Source organism: Panthera uncia, assembly GCF_023721935.1.
Source record: "Panthera uncia isolate 11264 chromosome A1 unlocalized genomic scaffold, Puncia_PCG_1.0 HiC_scaffold_16, whole genome shotgun sequence".
Taxonomy (NCBI): Eukaryota; Metazoa; Chordata; class Mammalia; order Carnivora; family Felidae; genus Panthera; species Panthera uncia.
The window spans coordinates 70742536-70764669 of NW_026057576.1; the positions used below are offsets into that span (position 1 = coordinate 70742536).

At 43.1% G+C, this 22134-nt stretch overlaps 1 protein-coding gene and 1 pseudogene across 1 annotated transcript in view; one reads left to right on the forward strand and one right to left on the reverse strand.

Moving 5' to 3' along the window:
* The first annotated feature begins 8900 nt into the window (after window positions 1–8900).
* On the forward strand, window positions 8901–9203 carry LOC125934200 (non-histone chromosomal protein HMG-14-like; annotated as a pseudogene).
* Window positions 9204–12354: 3151 nt separating this feature from the next.
* The window catches only part of POGLUT2 (protein O-glucosyltransferase 2), a 14907-nt gene continuing 5127 nt past the window's right edge, over window positions 12355–22134 (reverse strand). The window contains exons 5-10 of the mRNA XM_049647195.1: window positions 19800–19972; window positions 19455–19692; window positions 17263–17472; window positions 16484–16573; window positions 14592–14699; window positions 12355–12614 (exon numbers count right to left, since the gene is read on the reverse strand). Coding sequence (XP_049503152.1) covers window positions 12597–12614; window positions 14592–14699; window positions 16484–16573; window positions 17263–17472; window positions 19455–19692; window positions 19800–19972 — 837 coding nt within the window. The 3' untranslated portion in view covers window positions 12355–12596. The remainder of the gene's footprint in view (window positions 12615–14591; window positions 14700–16483; window positions 16574–17262; window positions 17473–19454; window positions 19693–19799; window positions 19973–22134) is intronic.

Below are 22134 nucleotides of genomic sequence, written 5' to 3' on the forward strand. Positions count from 1 at the left end.
TAGTTTTTGTTTGTCTGGGAAACCCTTTATCTCTCTTTCTGAAGAATAGATTTACTGGATAGTGTATGCTTGGCTGTATATTTTTCTGATTCAGCACATTAAATATATCATGCCACTCCCTTCTTGCCTGCCAAGTTTCTGTGGAGATATCTGCTACTAACCGTATTTGTCTTCCCTTGTAAGTTAAGGACTACTTTTGTCTTGGTTCTTTAGGATTTTTCTTTATTTTTATATTTTGCAAATTTAACTACAATATGTCTTAGTGTTGGCCCACTTTTGTTGATTTTGATGGGAGTCCTCTGTGCCTACGGGATTTGCATGTCTGTTTGCTTTCCCAGATTAGAGAAGTTTTCAGCTATAATTTCCTCAAGTAAACCTTCTGCCCCCTTTTCCATCTCTTCCTCTTCTGGGGCTCCTATGGTATGAATGTATGGAGTTACTGAGTACCCTGGGTCTACATTCATGATCTAATATTTTTCTTTCCCTGTTCTTTTCAGCTTCATTATTTTCCATAATTTTATCTTCTACATCACTTATTCATTCCTCTGCTTTTTCCATCCTTGTGGTCATTACACCAGTCAGTTTCAAATCTTCGTTGTTGCATTTTTCATCTTGGCCTGCCTAGTTTTTACGTCTCAGAAGTTTGCAGTAAGGGACTCCCTAATGTCTTCTTTGCTTTTCTCAAGCCCAGCTAGTATCCTTATGATTACTGCTTTTAATTCTGGATCGGGCATATACTTATATCTGTTTCAATCAGATCCCTGGCTGTGTGGCCTTTTCTTGTCTGGGATGAATTTCTCCATCTTGGCATTTTGTCTAGGTCTCTGTCTTCTTCTTTGTGTTAGGAAAGCCTGTTTATGTTTCCTGTTCCTGAGAGTAATGGCTTTATAAAGAAGAGGTCATATATTCCCCGGGGCCTGGCACTCCAGGAAGTGTCTCTGGTGTATGCTGTGTGCACTCTGCTGCTGTGTTTTGGCTGCTCTTTCCCTCAGGTCAGTCCTCCACAGAGCTTCTCCTTGCCTGAAGTTGGGAGTGTTTTAGGACCTTGGCCAGAGTGTGGCAAGTTTCAACTAGGTGTGCTCTGGTCTGCTTGTTAAAAGAAACCTGATGCTGTTTCCACTAAAGCTGAAGCTTTGCAGAACTCTATGGTCAGTAGATGTGGTGCATGTGGAGGTGTTTGTGCTGGCCTTCTGAGGCAGGGGCCTGTTGCACTGGTTCTCAGGCACACTTACCAGAGAAAAGCAGCACCTGCAGAATGCAAGGGGACAGGGTTTGGTGTAAGCAGGTTAGGCCGCCAGTATTGGCAGTTGTGCTGCTTACTGAAGTTAGTTTATGCTGAAGGGTGGGGGAGAGAAATGGCACCAGCCCCCTTCCACTCCCCAGAAAGGGGAGTTTGTGACCAACACTGCCTGGGAGGCCCTTCCAGAAGAGGGAACAACCTCCACTTGTGTGTGTCAGGTGTGCCTCACATCCCTGTTTCCACCCTGTCTGTGTCTGGGCCCTCTGCCCACACAGTAATGCAGTGCACCTGTGTTCTATCCCAGGCAGGCTGGCTGAGTTTTAAAACTCCAAGTTTTAGGGACCCGATGTGGTGCGGACCTATGCTGGTCCTCTGTGGGAGGATCTCACCACTCTCAGGCTGGTGCAGGCTTATCCCAGAAGGGCAGTTTCCACCAAAGCACAGGGGCATGGAGTTTGGAGTAAAGTGCAGCAAAGAGCCAGTGTCCACGTTAGGTGTCCTCAGCAGGTGTCTCTGCACCTATCCTGAGGGGTGGGGGAGCGAAATGGTGCCCACTGGCTCTTTTGTTCCCAGAGAGCTGATGCTTCCTCTCCCAGATGCACTCTCAGAAGAGGGGACCATCTCTCCCAGTGCATCCCAGGGAACCCTCAGATCGGGCTGTCCACTACGAGGCTATCTGCCCTCCTTCTCCACAGGAGCACTGCAGTGCCCTCCAGGCTCCACGCCGGCCACACCACAGACCTCTAAAACTCTAGTCTTTGAGCCCTGCTGGTTGTAGAATCTCACAAAAATCAGCCCCTCTCATTTTCCCAGTCAATGGCTTTGGGGAAGTGTTTTCCTTGTGCAATCTCCTGTGCGCTCCTCTCTCTCTCTCTCTCTCTCTCTCTCACCTCTCTCCATGAACAGGGCTCCCTCCCCTCTGCAGCCTCTTCAATCCACTTCTCCCCCAAACCACATCTCCATACTTCCTACCTTCCACGATGTGGCTTCTTCTCTCCCTGTAGTTGTGCAGTTTGTTATTTCAGTCCTCAGGTTGATTTCTTGGGTGTTCAGAACGATGAGGTATTTATCTAGCTGTGTTCAAGGAAAAAGGCAAGCCTAGGCTCTTCCTACTACTCTGCCATCTTAGCTCCTCAGTTTTATGTTGTAAACAATAAGAACTCAACTGACTAATTTAACAGATTGAAGTGAAGGAGAAATTGTCTTTCAGGATCTTCTAGGTGGCCTAAAAATTAAATTTACATAAGGCAGATCAACAGGAGAAAAAAAAAAAAAACACCCAAATTTTATTACATACGCACAGAGGCTCAATTATGAAATTGAGACCTGAAGAAGTGACCGAGGCAGCCAGTTTGTCTACCTTTTAGACAAAGAGACAATAAATCTGTGAAGAACTGACAGGACAAAGAAAACTTTGGGAGCTTCAATTAGTAAGGAATTCTAAACAGAATTTGGGTGTGGGAGTAAGTTAGTAAAAAGTAACAAGGATTGTTTACACAACTTTCTCAGCTCTAAGTTTCCCATTTCTGGTGATAAGGATGACTCATTACCTCCTTGTACAGGGAGGGTATCAGTCGCATGGGAAATTCATTTCTTGCTTTCAGGGGGGCAGAGGAGGGTCTGAGTGTCCTGGTTGTACTGGCTGTCTCTTAAGTATGAGAAATGAGATGATTCATTTTCAGAAATACCAAATGAAAGCTGTGCTGTCTAGTTAACAATAGGTTTACAACGTATTGCAAATACCTACCAACCCTCCCCCCACAATGGAGTCCCACACCCTTAGACACTTCCGGGTTCTCCTTCCCCTCTCCATTCCAGGGACTTTTTTTTTGCGAGCTTTGCGATGAGCATGCGCCAAAGAACTGAAGTCTCTGCAGCACCTCAAGGAACGTACATGTGTTCCAATCTGAATACTTTTTGCCTTACGGGGCATGGATGACATCCGGGCAAGGCTGTAACCTCTGCAGTGCTCCGCTAAGGGGGGGGGGGGGGGGGGGGGGGGGGACTTGCACACTAAGCGACAAATTGTCTGCTGTAACTGCCCCGCATGTGCCTGTCCATCAGACACCTGCTCTTGTGAAAGCATTGATTAAAGCCTCCCTTGACTGCGCTCTGCGTCTCCCCATCCCTCCTTTGGGTCAGTGGGCTTATTTCTCACATTAAGTAAATTTATTTAAAATAATCAATATGCCAAAGTGGCACGTCTGAAGGCAGTCTGTCCTTGGTCCCTAAAAGGCCAAATTGGCTTTACTGAATGGTTCATGAATTGGACAGCATCCCATTGAGCAAATGAAAGAGAGCTCCATCAAGCTACAGAAGAGGGAAGGCTTTTAAAGGTGGGGGTGGGGTGGAGAGGAAGGCAATTATTAGCAAGTAATGCATTATTTTAGGTAAGGTCCTCCTCATAAGGGGAATGGACGGGGTCTATCAGTAAACTCCCTAGTGCTGTAGTGCTGACCAAGAAGTTCCATGTTGACTGGCTAAAGGTTACATTGGTGGTGATTGGGGATCGAAACTGCAGTTAAGTTAGTGTTAAGTCTTGGCTTGCTGACGTGGGGTCTTAATATAAGTGACTCCATTTGGGGCCTGTGGTTTTCTTTTTAACGGTATGATCAGTCCTATCATTTCTTACCTTTCTATTTCCCACTGGTCACCTTCCCTGGCTCCTTGCACCCAGGCCTCTTTGGTATCGTCACCCCCGAACCCACCAGACGGGGCCCCCGTATAGGGCTTTTGCCCTGGCTGTTCATCCTCCAGTTGATGAGGTTTGAAGTGTTGGGGTTCGGAGCCATCAGCCAAGAAAGAATTCTTGACATGTCTTTGGGGCAAAAAGGTGGTTTTATTAAAGCACAGGGACAGGACTCCGGGGTAAAAAGAGCTTCCCACAGATTGTGAGGAGTGACTGATTAAATATGGGGGAGATGGGGGGAGGTAAAGTCCAGGGAAGTTTCCAAAAGGGTTTTCATATGCTAAAGAAGACTCAGGGGATCCAGGATCCTGGAGGCCTAGCTATTGTTGAGCTAAAGTTGCTTTTCCCTCTGGCAAAGCATTAACATTAAGACACAGGGAGTTCCTGGAGAAACGGTCTACTTTGCCTCCGTCAAGTAATGGGCTGCAGGTTATAAGGAAATTTAACTTTATCTACCATTTCCTTCTTGCCTTTGTTCCCCACCTCACAGTGGCTAATCCAGCATCTCGGTGGCTTCTTCACTTACAAGTCATTTTCTCATTGCGGCCTTCCCTCATCTCCTCAGCCACACTTCCTGTCCTTCTCTCCTTATTAGCTAATATACTGTGAATGTAGCTGTCGCCTCAGAGAACTGTAAACTCTCCATAAAGGCAGGGTGTTTTGTTGTTATCCCTCGAATCTCCTGTGTGTGGGATCATATATGTCTTGAATGACTATATCTACCCCAAGCCTAGGGCAGATGGTAACTGCCCTCTTTTCTGTCACTCGTTTGTGCATGCGTGCCTGTGTGTGTGTAGTTCTATGTAGCTTGATCACGTGGTATGTTCGGGTAACAGCACTATAATCAAGATATAGGACCATGCATCACAAGCATCCCTCACACCACCTCTTATAGCCACATCCTTTCTCCATATCCAGGATTCCTTTTTAAGGAAAATGTAACATAAGACTGTGGAAATGTAGCTGGCATGCAGGGGTGCAAGAGCAACTGACTCTGGGGAGTCCCAAACCGACCAGGTGCAGCCACTCACCATTGACAAAACCCAAAGGCACAGAGACAAGTGGTGGTGAAGTAAGAGAGGAATTTATTTCCATGAGGCCGACACCCGGAAGACCACAGACTAATGGCTCAAAGGCTGTCTCCGAAGTGCCAAAAATATTTCCAGGCTTATATAAGGAAATGTGGGGCAAAGGTCAGTGGTACGTGCAGGTGGGCAGTGAAGGTCTGGTGGGTCTTTGTCTTGGAGTCAATGACATGGGGTCTTGCTGGCTCAGGAAACCCCTTATTGCCTGAGGGAGTACTTTCGGTTCCCATCTGGGGGTGCTTTGCCCTCAGGGTCTTTTTCCAGAGTGAAGAGAAAGCTGGAAAGAAGAACTTAATCAGTTAGAAAGTTTGAGTTCAGGGGTGGTTGGGTGGCTCAATCAGCTGAGCATCCAACTCTTGATTTCTGCTCAGGTCATGATCTCATGGTTCATGGGTCCGAGCCCTACATTGGGCTCCATGCTGGCAGTGGGGAGCCTGCTTGAGATTCTCTCTCTGCCCCTCCTCATTCATGCTTGAGCTCTCTCTCTTCCTCTCTCAAAATAACTAAATAAACCTTTTTTTTTTTTTAAAGAAAGTTTGAGTTCAAAATGGAAGTAATGAAAGTCCTCTTTCAGAAGGAGATCCATGGTGTATTGTGGTTTTCTTCTTTCTTTCTTTCTTTCTTTCTTTCTTTCTTTCTTTCTTTCTTTCTTTTGTTGTTGTTCTTTTTTTGTGATGTCAACCGTAGGACCATTTTACTATAAACCCTTGATGGGCAGGGTAACTCTGGGGACATGCCATACTTCCCTCCTCTCACACTTCACGAAGCATTATGACTACAGGCATATATTCCCACTGGGGGAATATTCCCACGATCCTTGTATTGTTGAGTGAAAAAGTAAGTTGCAGAAAATGTTTTTTGGAGAAGGGAAACTGTATACACATTTATATGAGCATATGAAGCTTTCAATTCACTTTCTCATACCCTAATTCAAAGGCTCCCTCTGAAAGTCTGGTTTAGAGAACTGGCCCGTGAGACTTGCCAATTTTCCCATCTATCAACGGGTCACACATTCCACGTTCATCAACCCAAGTCATTCTTCCTGAATTCCTTACTGTAATCTCAACTCTCCTCATGTACACATAAACAAAAGATTTACAAGGCAAGCAGAGGCATATTATGAAAGCCATCTTGTCAGCACCCACTTCTCACTTATTTTTGCAACCAGACATGGTGTTCAGAAGGGGAATCCCTGCTATGCTGATGTGTCATTGGAGGCCCAGGGAACACACACAGGTCATCTGTGGCAGTGCCATTGTGATAGATTGAAATGACAATCTTCTCAGACTGAGGGGAAAAAAGATTTGTACAATGAGAAAGACATGTTCCAGAAACTTCTAGGGTTGGTATTTTTTAGTAATAACTCCTAAGGCTTTACTCATCAGAGCCACAAAGTGAAGGGAATAATAATTCTTCAGCCATTTCAGCCACTAAAGTTTTTACTACTAGTATAATATAGGGATAGCCTCTTTGCTGATTAAAAATATTATGTTTTGTGTTTTGTCACTAATCTCCCTAGAACTGACCTTTGGTGATATGCTGTGTGCAAGCTATCCAATTGCTTTCCTTTCGTATATAGGTATCTGTGATATTGTGAATTTTAATAAGAAATATATATACACGGTCTTAATTCCCATTTCTGGCACAGAGCTCCTAAAACCCTTAGAATTTCCTAAGAGCGTGATAAATGTGTCTTTTGTTATGGCAATGAGGTGACTTTTGTAAAGTAGCTAGGATGGTTGCCAAGAGAACAAATCATGTTAGTGGTTTAGAACTTTTAACCCCACCCCCAATCTCCTTGGGAGGGAAGAGGGGGTTTGAGCTTGAGTCAATCACTAATGGTCAGTGATTTGACCAATCATGCCTCTATAATAAAACCTCCATAAAAACCCAAAAGGACTGGGTTTGGAGAGTTTCCAGGCTGGTGAACCAGAATCATGGGCCACTGAGCCCAAGCGCATAAGCTCCTTGGTTGGGAATCTCACCCTATGTGTTTCTTTATCTAGCTATTAATTAATATCCTTTGATATCCTTTGTAACAAACCAGTAATCTAGTGAGTAAACGGGTTTCCTGATTTCTGTGAGGCTTTCTAGCAAATTAATTGAACCTAAAGAAGGGGTTTTGGTAATCTATGATTTATAGACAGCCAATCGGTCAGAAGCAAGGGTAACAACCTGGATTTGGGATTTCAGTCTGAAGTGGAGGGCAGTCTTATGGGACTAAGCTCTTAACCTGTGGAATCTGATGCTATCTCAAGGTAGATAGTGTCAGAATTGAGTTGAATTGTAAGACACCCAACTGTGTCTGAGAATTGCTTTGTGGTGTGGAGACCACCCCTCACATTGGAATTTGTACTAGAATCATTAACACCCTCCTATCCTAGCTTCCTGCACTGCATTGTGCAACCTTTCTCCAACGTTTCAGCAGTTCTTGATTGCAGATAGAGTTTCCACATACACATGGGTCTGGGTCTGTTTATGTATCACTATTCTGCTATTGTTCTATATTTCTATCCCTGCACCAACATCACATGGTGAGGAATACTATAGCATTATAAAAAGTCTTGCTGTGTAGTAGGGAAAGTTCTTATAATTCATCCTTCCTCAAGAGTGTTTAATTTTTCTTGTACTTTTCAGGCCCATACATTTTTAAAGAAAAAGTTTGAAAAGTTCCACATAAAAAGGGGCAGGGCATATTTTGGTTGGCATTACACTGACTATATACCATGTTGGGGGGAGAGATAACATCTTTAATATTGATTTTGCCAATCCCTGAACATGTAATATTTTTCAATTTAATTAGCTTTTTTTTCAAGTTTTCATAATTTTCTCTATAAAAGTCCTGTCCATTTCTTGTTAGATTCAATTCCTCAAGTATGCATTTCATACACTTTCAAGCACAGAGGTTGATGTGGGGCTCGAACTCATGGACCTGAGCCTGGAGTCAGACGCCCAACCGACTGAGCCACCCAGATGCCCCTTTCTTTATTTTTTTAATGTTTGTTTATTTTTGAGAGAGACAGAATGTGAGCCGGGTAGAGGTAGAGAAAGAGACAGACAGACAGAATCTGAAGTAGGCTCCAGACTGAGCTGTCAGCACAGAGCCTGACACGGGGGTCAAACTCATGAACTGTGAGATCATGACCTGAGCCGAAGTCGGAAGCTTAACTGACTGAGGCACCCAGGCGCCCCTCAAGAGGAATGTTTTTAGAAGAGGTAGTGGGCAGAATTATTAGTGACCAGAAAAAGATATGTCCAAGTCCTGACATGCCTACCTGTGAAATGTAACTACTTAGAAATCAGGTCTTTACACATATAATTAAAGCTCTCAACATGAGATCATCCTGTTTTTAGGGTGGGCCCTAAATCTAATGACTAGTGTCTTTATAAGAGACAGAAAAGGAGAAGATACAGAGACACACAGAGGGGAAGAACACTATGAAGACCCAGGCAGAGATGGGAGTGATGTGTCTACAAGCCAGGAAGCACCAAGAATTGCTAGAAGCCACCAGAAGCTAGAAGCCACCAGAAGAGAGGCATGGAGAGGGAGCGCTCCTAGAAGGAACCAAAACTGCCAACACCTTGATTTCAGACTCTGGCCTCCAAAACTCTGAGAGAATAAATTTCCGCTGTTTTAAGTCACCCAGTTTGTAATAATTGGCCAAAGCAGCCCTAAGAAACTTACACAGAAAATAACATAGGAAACCCGCTTAGTGACGGAGCAATTCGAAAAAATTTCTTAAACAAGTTACAAAAAGCCCTGGCCACTAAAGAAAAGATTGATATATTCCTCTATGTTGAAATCATCTTCTGGGCCGGGAGGCCCTGCCGCGGCCAGTCAGCTAGGTTTCGAGAAGCCTCTCTGCCTGCCCAGCCCGCCCTCAGGATGCCCAAGAGGAAGGCCAGCTCTGCCAAGGGGGCTGCGAAGGAGGAGTCCAAGAGGAGATGGGGGGAGGTTGTTAGCCAAACCTGCTTCTGCAAAGATGGAAATGAAGCCAAAAAAGGGGGCAGGAAGGGATAAATCTTCAGACAAAAAAGTGCAAGCAAAGAGGAAAAGGGGAGCAAAGGGAAACCAGGCTGAAGTGGCTAACCAAGAAACGAAAGAGACTTACCTGCAGAAAATGGAGAAACTAAAAACGAGATTCCAGCCCCTGATGAAGCAGGAGGGAAAGAAGCTACGTCTGATTAATATCATACGTACCATGTCTTATCAGTCATCCTGTCCCCCTTCTTGTACAATCCAGAGGAGTACTTTGATCAACTATTTTATAAATGCAAGTTTTTTAGTAGCTCTAGAAACATTTTTAATGAGAGACACCCACTTCATCCCATTTCTTAAGTGTCAATGCTTTTTTTAAAGAGGTGAAATCATTTTCTTGTTATTTATTTATTTTTTGGTACAATCAGAAAATATTGGGGTATTGAATATGGGAGGCTTTGACTGCCTTGGGTATCAGCTCAACATTTCACAGATGGGGTAGTTTTTATATTCTACAGTACAAAGCATATTGAATGGCAATTGGGAGTCTGTCATGCATTTAGTATGTCTTGAATATTAAAAAAAAAATTGTTTCCTAAAGAAAACCACTCCTTGATCTTGACTCTCCCTGTCAGAATTTTGTAAGTTCTGTAACATCTTGGTTGGTTTTCCTAGTAACTTTGTTAATGTGCTGTGCAGGATTATAAATCTGTGTATGTAGTGTATATGATATTAACTTGTGAATTAATGGGACTTAATAATGTAACAGTGTGTCAACATTTGAAGATATTGATACTTGATATACTGTTAAGGAAAATTTGCCTCCAAAGTTTAAGCTGGAAAGTCACTGGAATAACTTAGAAAAGAATCACAACTATATGATTTTTTTAGATTTTTGATATGTATGTTAGGAATTGTGTACAAATTGAGATGTCTTACTGGTCCTCAGCACAACCGATAAAAACTCAATTATGAAAGAAAAAAATCATCATCCTTTGAACATGAAAAAACACTGCCAGAAGAATCTAAGACATGCCACAAAGTAAGAATTATGCAGCTGAGTCAATCAACAAAGTACTTGCTCTAAAATACACTTCTATGAATCTATCAGGAAGTCAAACAACTTAGTAGGGAAATGAACTAAAGTAAGTAAATAAACAAACAAATAAAAAAAAAAGTAGGAAACACAACACAAATGGCTTGTGAGCACATGAAAAGATGGTCAGCATGAAAATCAAAACATAGTAAGTTACCGTTTTACCCCAGATTAGCAAAAAATTTCAGTCTGATAACAGCAAGTGTTAGCAAGGAGGTACAGCAACTGGAAATCCTGTACCCTGCTGGAGAATGTAAATTGGGACAATCAAGTTGGAAAGTTGACATTATCTAGCAAAGTTGCAGACATATATACTCTATAACCCAGTAATTTTATTCCAAAGCTGATGTAATCAGGAGACATGAATAAGAATGCCCATAGTAGCTTTGATTAGAATTGTCAAAAATGGAAACAACCCAAAAGTCCATGTGTAACAGAATGGCTAAAAGAGGAATCCTACTGATACAATGAAATACTGCCTACATATATAAATGAATGTGCTGCCACTCTGTGCTTCAACAGGCAAGTAATGACAACAATATGTTCAGTATGATTCCATTTAGATCAATTTACAAAAAGAAAATTCAACTACATTGCTTAGGGAGGAATGTGTAGGTGGTAAAACTATAAATAAGTGCAGTAAAACCTTGGATTGCGAGTAACTTGTTTTGTGAGTGTTCCACAAGACAAGAAAACATTTCTAATATATTTTAACTTGATACACAGGCAATGTCTTGCAGTATGAGTATTAGGTGATGCCAAATGTCACATGATCACAACTGAGCCAATGGTTCTTGAAGTTCGCTTTGACATACAAGTGCTTTGGATTACAAGCATGTTTCTGGAGTGAATTATGCTCCCAAACCAAGATTTTACTGTACAAGGAAAAGATGATCACAACCGTCACAATATTGGCCACATGGGAGCAGGTGAGTGGGAGATAATAGGGGGAGAGACAGGGGGAACTTCTAAGGAACAGCAGTGTTCCATTTCTGAACCTGAGTGGTAATATCCAAGCAAATCAGAGCTAGACAGTAAAGTGGTAAAAAAAAAAAAAAAAAATGTTACTCAGGACTATTGCAATCGGGGAAGAGATCTCAGTATAGAACCAGCTCAATTCCAAATACAGTGCGTAAAAGTGGGGATTTACAGCCAAGGAGCAGGGTGGAGGTCAGTGGATAGAAAATTACTAAGAGGAAACATCGGGGTTATTGGAGGGATTCTGGCAAATCTGAGCCAACAGGATTCTTGCTAAGGACAGGCCAATCTGATCAATCACCTAGGGGGGATAGTTGAGGACCAGGAACCCGAATAGATACCAAGAGTGATTGGATGTGGAGGATGGGGATTCTTACTAAATGGACTCAGCAGAGTTTTTGCTGAAACCGTATTTTATAAGGAAGTGCCCAGATGGCCCTTGAAGGCTCAGGAACTTGACTAAACCTTGGCCAAACAAAGAATCTTTGACAATAATTACATGGGTGTTTTCTTACAATTATTTTCAAAATGCAGATACATGTTTTATAGTCTTCTGTGCATAGGATACATTCCACAACGTAAAAAAAAAAAAAAAAAAAACAATAGATTATTTAACTTGAAGATAGATGGAAGGGAGACCATTAGGTAAAGAAATTTACACGACATTATATTATGGTTCAGTGTTAGGCTTTTTAGCCTGTTTTTAGTTCTCTTAATCACATTTCAGTGATTTTTGGTATTCACCAATTTGATATTCATTGAGCTTTTCTAGTTGTGGGCACCCTTTTAGATGATGTGGAAGATCATGGTCTCTGCAGTCAAATCTCTGCTTAAAGTCTGGTAATGATGAGATCACTAACACCGTCAGGTAACTACAGTGGTTCAAGTATGCAGATGCAGAGATTTGGAGGAGTGATTTCAGAGATGTGCACCAGACGGTCACTGAGCCAGAAGAGAGTCATGGCACTCCAGACCAAGAGAAAAAATAACCAAGGAAGGTAAGAAACAAGGAACGGACAGAACAGTCCAGCTGGTTTTGCTGGACTGTAAGATGCATACTGGGAAGTGGCAAGAAACTAGATTGCAGATGCAGGCCTTATTAGGTGTATTTTTTGGAATTATGTTTGGTCACGGTGGATGAAATGTCCAAAATAACAGTGGCATGCAGACAGCAGCTCACTGCTTTGTCATATAAAACATGCGTGCACGTAGGTGGTGGCTGCTGTGATGCTCGACACGGAGGCCAGGGCCCAGACTCCCTCTGTGTACCGCTCCACGGTCCAAACACAGCTAATAATTAGCACAACACAGGTCTTTAAAATAAAAGTGGTTTTATTATAAAATTCTAAAACTGTGCTTTAAAGGATGGTCACAGGAATACTGCATAAGAAGAAGAAACATATGTTCATAATCCAATCACATAGCAGACTTTATATTGTCCACAGAATCAATATTTAAAAAACATTCCTCTATGTCAGTTAAAAAGAGCCTTCAGAGCACCATTATTTGAAGGGAAGGTATTTTGCACATCAGAGTTCATCTTTGGTCTGCAATTAAGAAACAAAATATTTAGTGCCATCAAGAAGTCTTATACCCGTCAAGATAACTTACGTTAGTCTATTAATTATTTTCCCCTAAAGGTGGAAGCAGCGAAAAAGGCAAGTGGGCGCTAAAGGTTTGTAGGGCCTGGGACTATGCTCGGAATCCCTCCTGGGGAAAGTCACATTGTGTTTTATCGGACTGCTGATGGGGAACACAAACATGTAAGTATTTGCATTACTGTAAAGGGCTTTGTGTTATGTATCTTATCAGTGAAGGGCTACAGCAGACAAGGAGGAGGAACTTAATGAAGCCTCTAAGTCCACTGGTCAGTGTTGGCACTCCCCAGCATCACTCAAAGATAAAAAATAAAAAAAGAGGACTGGAGAAAGGAAGCCGCCCAGTTTCATTTGGAGTCAACAGAAGTGTTGTGATACCAAATCACAAATTTCATGAGCGGGTACATTTCAATTCTGGAAAATTTTTAAAAGATTTTATTTTTTAAGCGTTTAATTTATTTTTTAAGTAATCTCTACACCCAATGTGGGGTCAATCCAAGATCAAGAGTTGCAAGCTCTGCTGACTGAGCCAGGCGGGTGCCCCGAAGTCTAGCAAGTTTTTTTTTTTTTTTTTTTTTTTTTTTTGTCAATGGCTTTAACTAATTTAATGAACTTCCAGCACTGACAAGCGTTAACACTGATGAAGAACCGTTTCTGGGTGGGGGTGAGGGGGTTGGTTAGTTACTTAGTGGCAAGTCTGCACTCCAAACAAAAAAACCAAATAACCAAAACTGATTTGTAGCACCTGCTGTTGTCATGGTGACTCTCCCCCACCAGGCAGATTCCAAGGTACCAGAAATTAACTAGTGTGCAAAATTCCTAATATGTAACAGACAGTGAGCTTATATAAACTGATTCTATCATACCACTGGATAGCGGTCACTTAATTCGTTTCAAACCCCCTGTGAGTCAGGCATGATAACTGCCAAATCTGCCTTCTCATTTTTGGTCACAATACCACAGTTTTGAGTTTGTTCTTTTAGAGACATGATGACATTGCTTAAAATAATGTCAAGCCAATATATTACATATGTATATATTTATGTAACATATATGTATACATAGAGTGTAGAGATATACACTACAATTTTATATAGTATATATTCATTCAAACAAAAAGCATTACAATCAAAACAACCCTCCCCTGCCACATCATGTCTTTACACACAACCAGGCACACAATCTGGTGATGGAGACTAGTTCTTGGTCCTAGCCTTGCTATAATCCAGCTGGGTGGTTATGAGCTAAATTCTTCTTTAGGCTTCATTTTTATAACCGTAAAACGAAGGCATTTCCTGGGTGACCCCTAAGGTCCTTTTTTTTTTTTTTTTTTAATTTTTAAAAAAATATTTTAGTAGGCTCTGTGCCCAACATGGGCCTCAAACTCACAACCCCAAGATGAAGAGTCGCACACTCCACTGACTGAGCCAGCCAGGAGCCCCCCTAAAAGGTCCTTTTAGCCTTACAAGTCTGTGTAAATCTACCATTTGTTAATGAAATCAGTATATATTGGTGGTATGAACAGAGATTGCTCTTAAATGCATGATCTGGTAATATATGAATAATCACAGTCACATATTTTTCATCTCTAAACTGAGATGATGAGTTTTGCCAAAGCCATCTCCCGTGACACATGTGAAAACACTTTTAAAATTATAAACATCTATTCAAAGGCCATGTGAATTCTTGCGTTAAAAAAAGGCTCTCCTCCACTTTGCCGGGGGCTCCTGGACTTCTCCCCTACCTGCATCTCGGTGCCTTTTTTTTGGCCATGTTGTTCCCATGGCATCTGCCCCTCGGTAGACTAAAGGGCAGGCAGGCCCCCAGAGAAGCTCAAATAGTGGCTGCCCGACTGAAGGACTGGAGGGACGGATGAGGACTTGGAACAAGACTAGTTCTTGCTCTGCCACTGCCGGTTCGGGTTACCTGTCTCCTATGGCACGTGCAAGGAAAGAGGTCATCTTCAGTCTGTGCTTCTACCCTCTGCATGCCCTCTCGGATTTGGGGCTCACTCACTTGCAAATTGGCATATTCCTGTGGAAGCAACAAGTCAGAAGGGTGCCTTTTGTAACTCAGAGCACATCCACCAAATCAGATACAGTGGAATTTGCTAGGATATGGTCCTTTTAATTCATACGTGTCAAGTTGTGAGAAGCAAAATTCATCATACTCCCCTTAAACCCCCAATAACAGAGTCTCTGAGAGGTGGCTGTCCTTTGGATACCGGCTGCTGATTGCTACTGCACCTCTCCTTATTCTATCCTTCATTTATTTATTTTTAATGTATTTATTTATTTATTTTTTTGAGAGAGAGACAACCCTGTGGGGGGGGGGAGGGGCAGAGAGAAGGGGAGGAGCAGAGGAGGGGTGGGGCAGAGAATCCAAAGCGAGCTCTGTGCTGACAGCAGAGAGCCCCCACTCAGGGCTCAAACTCACAAACTCACAAATTGAGATCATGACCTGAGCCAAAGTCAGATGCTTAACTGAGCCACCCAGGTGCCCCCATCATTTATATGACTTGTACGGTTTTGGTTTTGCCAGCTTCTGCCTTGAAGTGAAAATAATTGTGCACACGGTCTGCCCTAGACTGGGAATTTGAGGCTAGAACATATTTCCACCATGGCTTGCACAGCTCGGCCACCACCTTGATCTATCATCCGCCTGCTGTGTGTTAGGCTCTGGGCCAGGTGATGATGCTCTAGGAAATATAATCTAAATGAGTGAGCACAAGCCTGTGGACCTTGAGGAGTTCAGACAGTAAATCTTCCACTTCACCCTCTCCTTCCCTTCACCAGCCCCTGGGAAGGTTAGAAAGAGGGAGGAGCCAGTGCAGACTAGAAACAGATCAACTGTTCTGGAGTGGAGTCTAAGATTTGGGGCTCAATACCTGCAATTTTGAGATTAAAAAAAAAAATCTTAGTTTAGATCTAGTAGTATCATTAGGAAATTACTTGTTACTACTGCATTTTTTATTTTTTTATCTTTAATTTTTTAACTACTGCATTTTTTCTATTTTATTTTATATTATCTTTAATTTTTTTAACTACTGCCTTTTTTAAAATTTTTATTATCTTTAATTTTTTTAACTACTGCATTTTTTAAAAATACCCTTTTAAGTTGTCAGATATACTTTGATTATAATCCCTAAATGCTTAGGCCCATGAAAACAGTTTCCAAGAGAAGCCATGGCTCATATGGAGTCAGCAGTATAGGTCAGAAGACACTGGGCACTGTTTAGACAAAGAAATGGTAAAGCAGTGGCAAGATTGTACAAAGAGCAGGGGCGTCTGGGTGGCTCAGTTGGTTAAGCTGGTAAGCCTCTGACTTTGGCTCAGGTCACGATCTCACAATTTGTGGGTTTGAGCCGCACGTCAGGCTCTGTGCTGACAGCTCAGAGCCTGGACCCTGCTTCTGATTCTGTGTCTCCCTCTCTCTCTGGCACCCCCCCACCCCCCACTTACACTCTCCTCTCTCAAAAATAAATACTAAAAAAAATTAAAAAAAAAAAAAGATTGTACAAAGAGAAAATACAGATCCATGCACAATAACTTGGCAGGATCAGAGGCCAATTTCTTAACCACACAATACAGAGTGCTAACATAAATACTTTTCCCATAATGTTGTAGCATTCTTGTCTAGCTAATGTCGGGTTTGTACTATTTTCTTTATGATTTGATGTTGGTCCCTGGTTTTTGCCCACAGAGAAGTGTATGTATCTCTTTATATTAATATACTTTTAGAAACTATTATGTGAAATGTTATTTGCTCTTAACATGCCCAATGCAAATAGTATGTCTGTTTTCTTAGAAAATACTGACCTGGAAAAGTTTAAAATAATAACAGAATATGTCATCGCCCATGAGATTATTTCTTGCAAATTCCTGTCCTGCTTTTGCTATCTTCTTTGCCTGTGGGAACAATGACAACACAAAATCCCTTAATGAAACATGTTTTTTTCCCGTGCACACATATGCAAACTGATCTTCAGGGTACATGTATCCTGGGACAACGGCAGGAAAAATCTTTGAGGGTAGTGTTATGTGGTAAAGGGAACATTTAACAACAGTACGTTCAAATTAAAGGGAGGTTTTTTTTTTTAGAGTTGAAAGTTTGAGGAATCATACTGGACCTTCTAGAATGAAGCCTCTCTTGCAAAGAGAAGGCACACATTAAATGAGGTAACAATGACTTTGTAAAGTAAATGCAAGACAAAGCTTAACTGCCTTAACAATTCTCAGCAATTTGCCTGAAGTTTACTTCATGCAATCCTGCAGGAACTTTTTCTTCCTGCCCGTTTGAACATTTTCATATTGTTAGTAAAGGGGAGGCAGTGCCTGAGGCTCTGATCAACCTGACCGAAAAAAGAGAGAGCATCCTCAAGGCCAACCTCTAGCTTTTTATCTCAAGTGCAGAGTGGACAGTTAATCCAGACCCCATGCCAGCGTTCACCCTGAGGGGGACAGATGTGCTACCCTGGGCGGGGGGGGGGGCCTCCCACTGAGAGGGAAGGGTGTATGGCTCAGCATCCGGGATGCTCTTCGGGCACAAGACATTTAAAACGAGCCCATGACGGTGAGGCAGGAGAGACTGACCTTACCTCTTCATCATGATCTTTTGCCCATTTAAGTTTTTCCAGGAGATCGCTCAGGTTGCTTTTCACTGGAATGTAGTGCTTCCATGGCTGCAGCTCATTGTAAAAGTGCTCGTAGTAGATGGAGTCCTGCTTCAGCACAACACTGTCACCGACGAGGAGGTACGGCAGGCGATACGCTGCGACAGTGCCATCAACGTTTATTTGGTACTTGTGCTGAAAAACAGAAGAGAAGCCTCCATCACACTTCCCTTCTCCACTCTCTTTACTCCTTCCTCTTTCCGCACTTGAAGCCTCATCATTGGCAGACACAAACTGGCCAGATTTTGCCCTCTGCCTTGGCCATGGAGTAAGTGCTATCATATGGACACCTGGCCTAGGGCTAAAGGCTTATTGTGATGCTCTCCCAAATTTCACAAGGGGGCCACAAGTCTAACATTAGAGCAGACAATAAAATACTAAGACTGCTGTCCAAAGGCCACAACCTAGGAAAGATAGGCTTATCGTGATTTTGTAATCCCTCTAATACTTTACTGATCACGTATGAGCGCCTAAGCATGGTAGCCTATGCCATATTAACCGTACCTTTTAATTTTTTTTAAGAGAGAGAGAGTGGGAGAGGGGCAGAGAGAGAGAGAGAGAGAGAGAGAATATCCCAAGCAGGCTCCATGCTCAGTGTGGAGTCTTATGCGGGGCTCGATCACACAACTGTGAGATCATAACCTGAGTAGAAATCAAGAATCAGATGCTTCACTGACTGAGCCACCCAGGTGCCCCAAACATACCTTTTAAACATCAGATGGCCACACACAAGTCTTGAGAAAATTAACAAGCGTAGATGCAAGAGCAGCTATGAATACAAATATGCCTAGAGCCATGGTAACAATTACTCTCTAGCTGTAGCAAGTGCAAAGGCCTGGCACAACACCCACTGATGAGGGATGGCTGGCAACCTCTCTTTCTTTCACAAGTCTTTGTGAAATGCATACGGAGGAAGTGATGACAATTCAACTTATGGCCTTATTTAGGACTTCCTGCTGCCACAGAACCTATCCAAAGAAAACCTGGCCACAGGTGCAGACAGAACTGACAAATCACTTACTTTCCCACATTCCGAGGACAGGTGAGTACCTTTTGTCCACCTTTCATTCCATGACATGGGTCTTTAAAAACCACTTAGTGGCTTAGGGGCGCCTGGGGGGCTCAGTTGGTTGAGCGTCTGACTCTTGACTTCAGCTCAGGTCATGATCTCGTGGTTTGTGGGTTTGAGCCCTGTGTCAGCTGTGTTGACAGCATGGAGCCTGCTGGGGATTCTCTCTCCCCGCCCCCCCTCTCTGCCCCTACCCCACTTGCTCTCTCTTTATCAAAATAAATAAACTTAAAAAAAATTAAAAAAAAAAAAACCACTTAGTGGTTTAGAGAATAGGGCAGCATCCCACTGCCTAGAAGAAGGAGTTAGAAAAAGGATCCCTCCACAGGAAAAAAGAGCAGTCCACATTTTAGACACAGAAAGGTCTCCCTAATCTCCAGGATTCCCAGGCAGATCATTTGCATGGGTTTCAAGACACTTCCCCATCAGAAAGTCTGATGTGAGACACTTGGTTTATCTCTTCTTTAGACTGTTACGATGCTCTGGGGAGAAGAATTTTTAAAATCACATACATGTATTTATTAATAAGAAAGGATTTGGAGCTGAAATGTGCTTACCTTGAGGGTGAGTTGGGGAAAAAATTCTAGCCCTACCCAGGCCCAAAGCTTCCTCGATGCATATATTTTTAAAATTTATGTATTTATTTTGAAAGAGAGTGAAGGAGAGAGAGAGAGAAAGAGCGAGCAGGGGAGGGGCAGAGAGAGAAAGGGAGAGAGAATCCCAAGCAGGCCCTGTACTGTCAGCATAGAGCCCCATTTGGGGCTTGAACTCACGAACTGTGAGATCATGACCTGAGCCAAAACCAAGAGTCAGACGCTTAACCACCTGAGCCACCCAGGCCTCCCTCCCTTGATGCATGTTTAATGTCAGGTCTGGGTACCTTGTACCCCTCACGCTGCCAAAGTGGTCCTCAGGGCCTCATGCCTTGATGTTCGCTAAATTTTGTGCTCACCTCTTTCACCCCCTAGAATTTATAGGCCTCAGTTTCCTTCCCCCAAATGAAGACATTTGGAAAAACAGAAAGGATTGGACACAATTGATGTCATACCTTGAAGAAATCAAAAAATGAAATGTGTTTCACGATAGGACCATATAGGCTTTCATCATGTTTAAAGAAGAAGAAGTTGGTGAAGGCAGCGTCTATAAGTTCTGGGTGTTTCCTGCTGAGCTTAACCAGTTCCAGTCTCTCTTTGCGACTGTCTCGCCCTCTCCAGACAGCAGTGGAGTTCTTGCTTTCCCAGGGAGGACCTGTGTTAGCTTGCACAGACATCATATCCAGACTTACTCTGGAAGACAAAAAGTGCAACAGATTTTCCTCCCAAACCGTCACATTGCAAAGGCTGCTGGGAAAGAACTCACCAAGGCTCTGGGTCATCTTAGACCCATCTCTCACCGGCCCATGGTTTCTAGAACAGAGTCAGTCAGGTCGTAGGTAGGCATCACGATATCCTTGGAATCCGTGGAGCCACACCAGGAAAAGATTGGATGGATGTGCGAGGTGGATTTCTTTTTTTCCAAAGGCCAGTCTCCCAGATTAACGAAAAACTCCACATCCGGCATCTTCACCTGGAAAAAGAAAGCGAAGAGCTTATTTATATTGGTTGCAGTGGATAATAGCATCCATGGATCCATGTGTTGGGAAAGGCAGCCTCGTGCAGGCAGTCTTTGCAGCCCCTGCTTGGTCACAGAACGGGAAGAACGGGTCTCGGGTCTGGAACACTTCTTTACCAAGAAATGGAGCCCTCACAGTCTGGGCTGCACTCACCTCCTTGCCAGGGAATGTGCTTCATGTTCTGCTGAAGTGCAGGTGCCCCCGGCCCTCAGGCTGCCCCCAGCTCCCTGTGCTTGAGACCCCACAGGGAGCGGTCAGGGAGCTAGGCTGCGGCACGAACTGAGGTGCACACAGCCATAGTGCAGGGACCGCCAGCCAGCAAGGGACGGGATGTCGTTCCCTCTCTGCAAGGAAGCGCTACACCCCCTGCCCCGTGGTGTGCACACTGTCCTGTTCTCAGCCTCCTCAAATCCTGCACTGGTTCCTTCCTCGGTGGCATTTCTCTGCCTTTTCACTTTGGCTGCATTCCTGTAATGTTCTATCCTGCAGCACAGCCAGACCACCCGGGGAGCAGGGAAACACGACACAAATGAGAAATCCTACCAGATGAAAGCCAGCTTTACAAGCTTCAGGTAATGATAATTAGGCCAATTTGAATAGTGAGTGATTTTTCACAATACTGTATACCTCAGTATACTAGATTTCCTTTCTGTGGTGCCTCCACAGTGGCCAATAGGCTTGCTTCAAAAAGGGATGAAGGGCGCCTGCATGGCTCAGTTGGGTAAGCGTCCGACTCTTGATGTCAGCTCAGGTCATGATCTGACGGTGGTGAGATCGAGCCCCAGCCCTGCGTTGGGCTTCGGGCTGGGCATGGAGCCTGCTTAAGATTCTGTCTCCCTCTGACCCTCTCCCCCACTCGTGCTCTTTCTCTCTCTCTCAAATTAAAAAAAAAACAAACACCAAAAAAACATTCTCTCTTGCCCTTCCCCTCCTTGCATGTACTTTCCTTCTCTCTTTCTCTCTTTCAAAAGAAAAGGGGGGGGGTATGAAATGACAAAGGTAATCTCGGTTTTAATGCTGCCAAGAGACTCTATGATGATCAGAGAGAGAAAGAATTACTGGAAAACAATTAGAACACAAAAAATTACAAAAAAGAACTTGGGACTCTACCCTTCATTCCTGGTTAATGAGCCAGACGTTCCCATTTAAAAAATACACCCCAGGTAGGTAGGTGATGGGACCAGACTCTAAACTCTGGAAGCCGGACACAAAAGCTGGCACTAATGATTTCCAAGCCAGGCTGCTTCTACCAACAAGTGGCACAGACATGTTCAAAGATCCTGGTTTTATATCAAGCCACAGGTAAATGTTTGGGGTAAACATCGATATGTGTGTGTGTGCGTGTGTGTGTGTGTATGTGTATATATATATATATATATATATATATATATATATATTTTTTTTTTTTTTTTTTTTTTTTTGAGAGAGAGAAATAGAGTGCAAGCCTGTGATTGGGACAGGGGCAGAGGGAGAGACAGAATCCCAAGCAGGCTGCACGCTCAGCTCAAAGCCTGACATGGGGCTGGATCTCACGACCCTGAGATCATGACCTGAGCTGAAATCAAGAGTCAGATACTTAACTGACTGAGCCACCCAGGCACCCCAAGACCTACTTTTTAGGCAAGAACTGTTGTGGTCAGTCTGAGAAGCATCTTGAGAAGTTGGAGTCCTGAAGGGCAGTCTTTTTTTACATTCTTTCTCAACATTGTTCTGTAATATTTTCATGTTCTTTTTTTTTAAATTTATTAAAAAAATTTTATTCTCAAGTTAGTTAACTTAGTGTAATTTGGCTTTAGGAGTAGAACCTAGTGATTCATCTCTTATATACAACACCCAGTGCTCATCCCAACAAGTGCCCTCCTTAATACCCATCACCCAATTACCCCACCGCTATCAACCCTCAGTTTGTTCTCTGTATTTAAGAGTCTCTTATGGTTTGCCTCCCTCTCTGTGTCTTGTGTCTTATTTTTCTTTCCCTTCCCCTGTGATCTTCTGTTAAGTTTCTCAAATTCTACATATGAATGAAATCACATGATATCTGTCTTTCTCTAAAGGACTTATTTCGCTTAGCATAATACCCTCCAGTTCTATCCACATTGTTGCAAATGGCAAGATT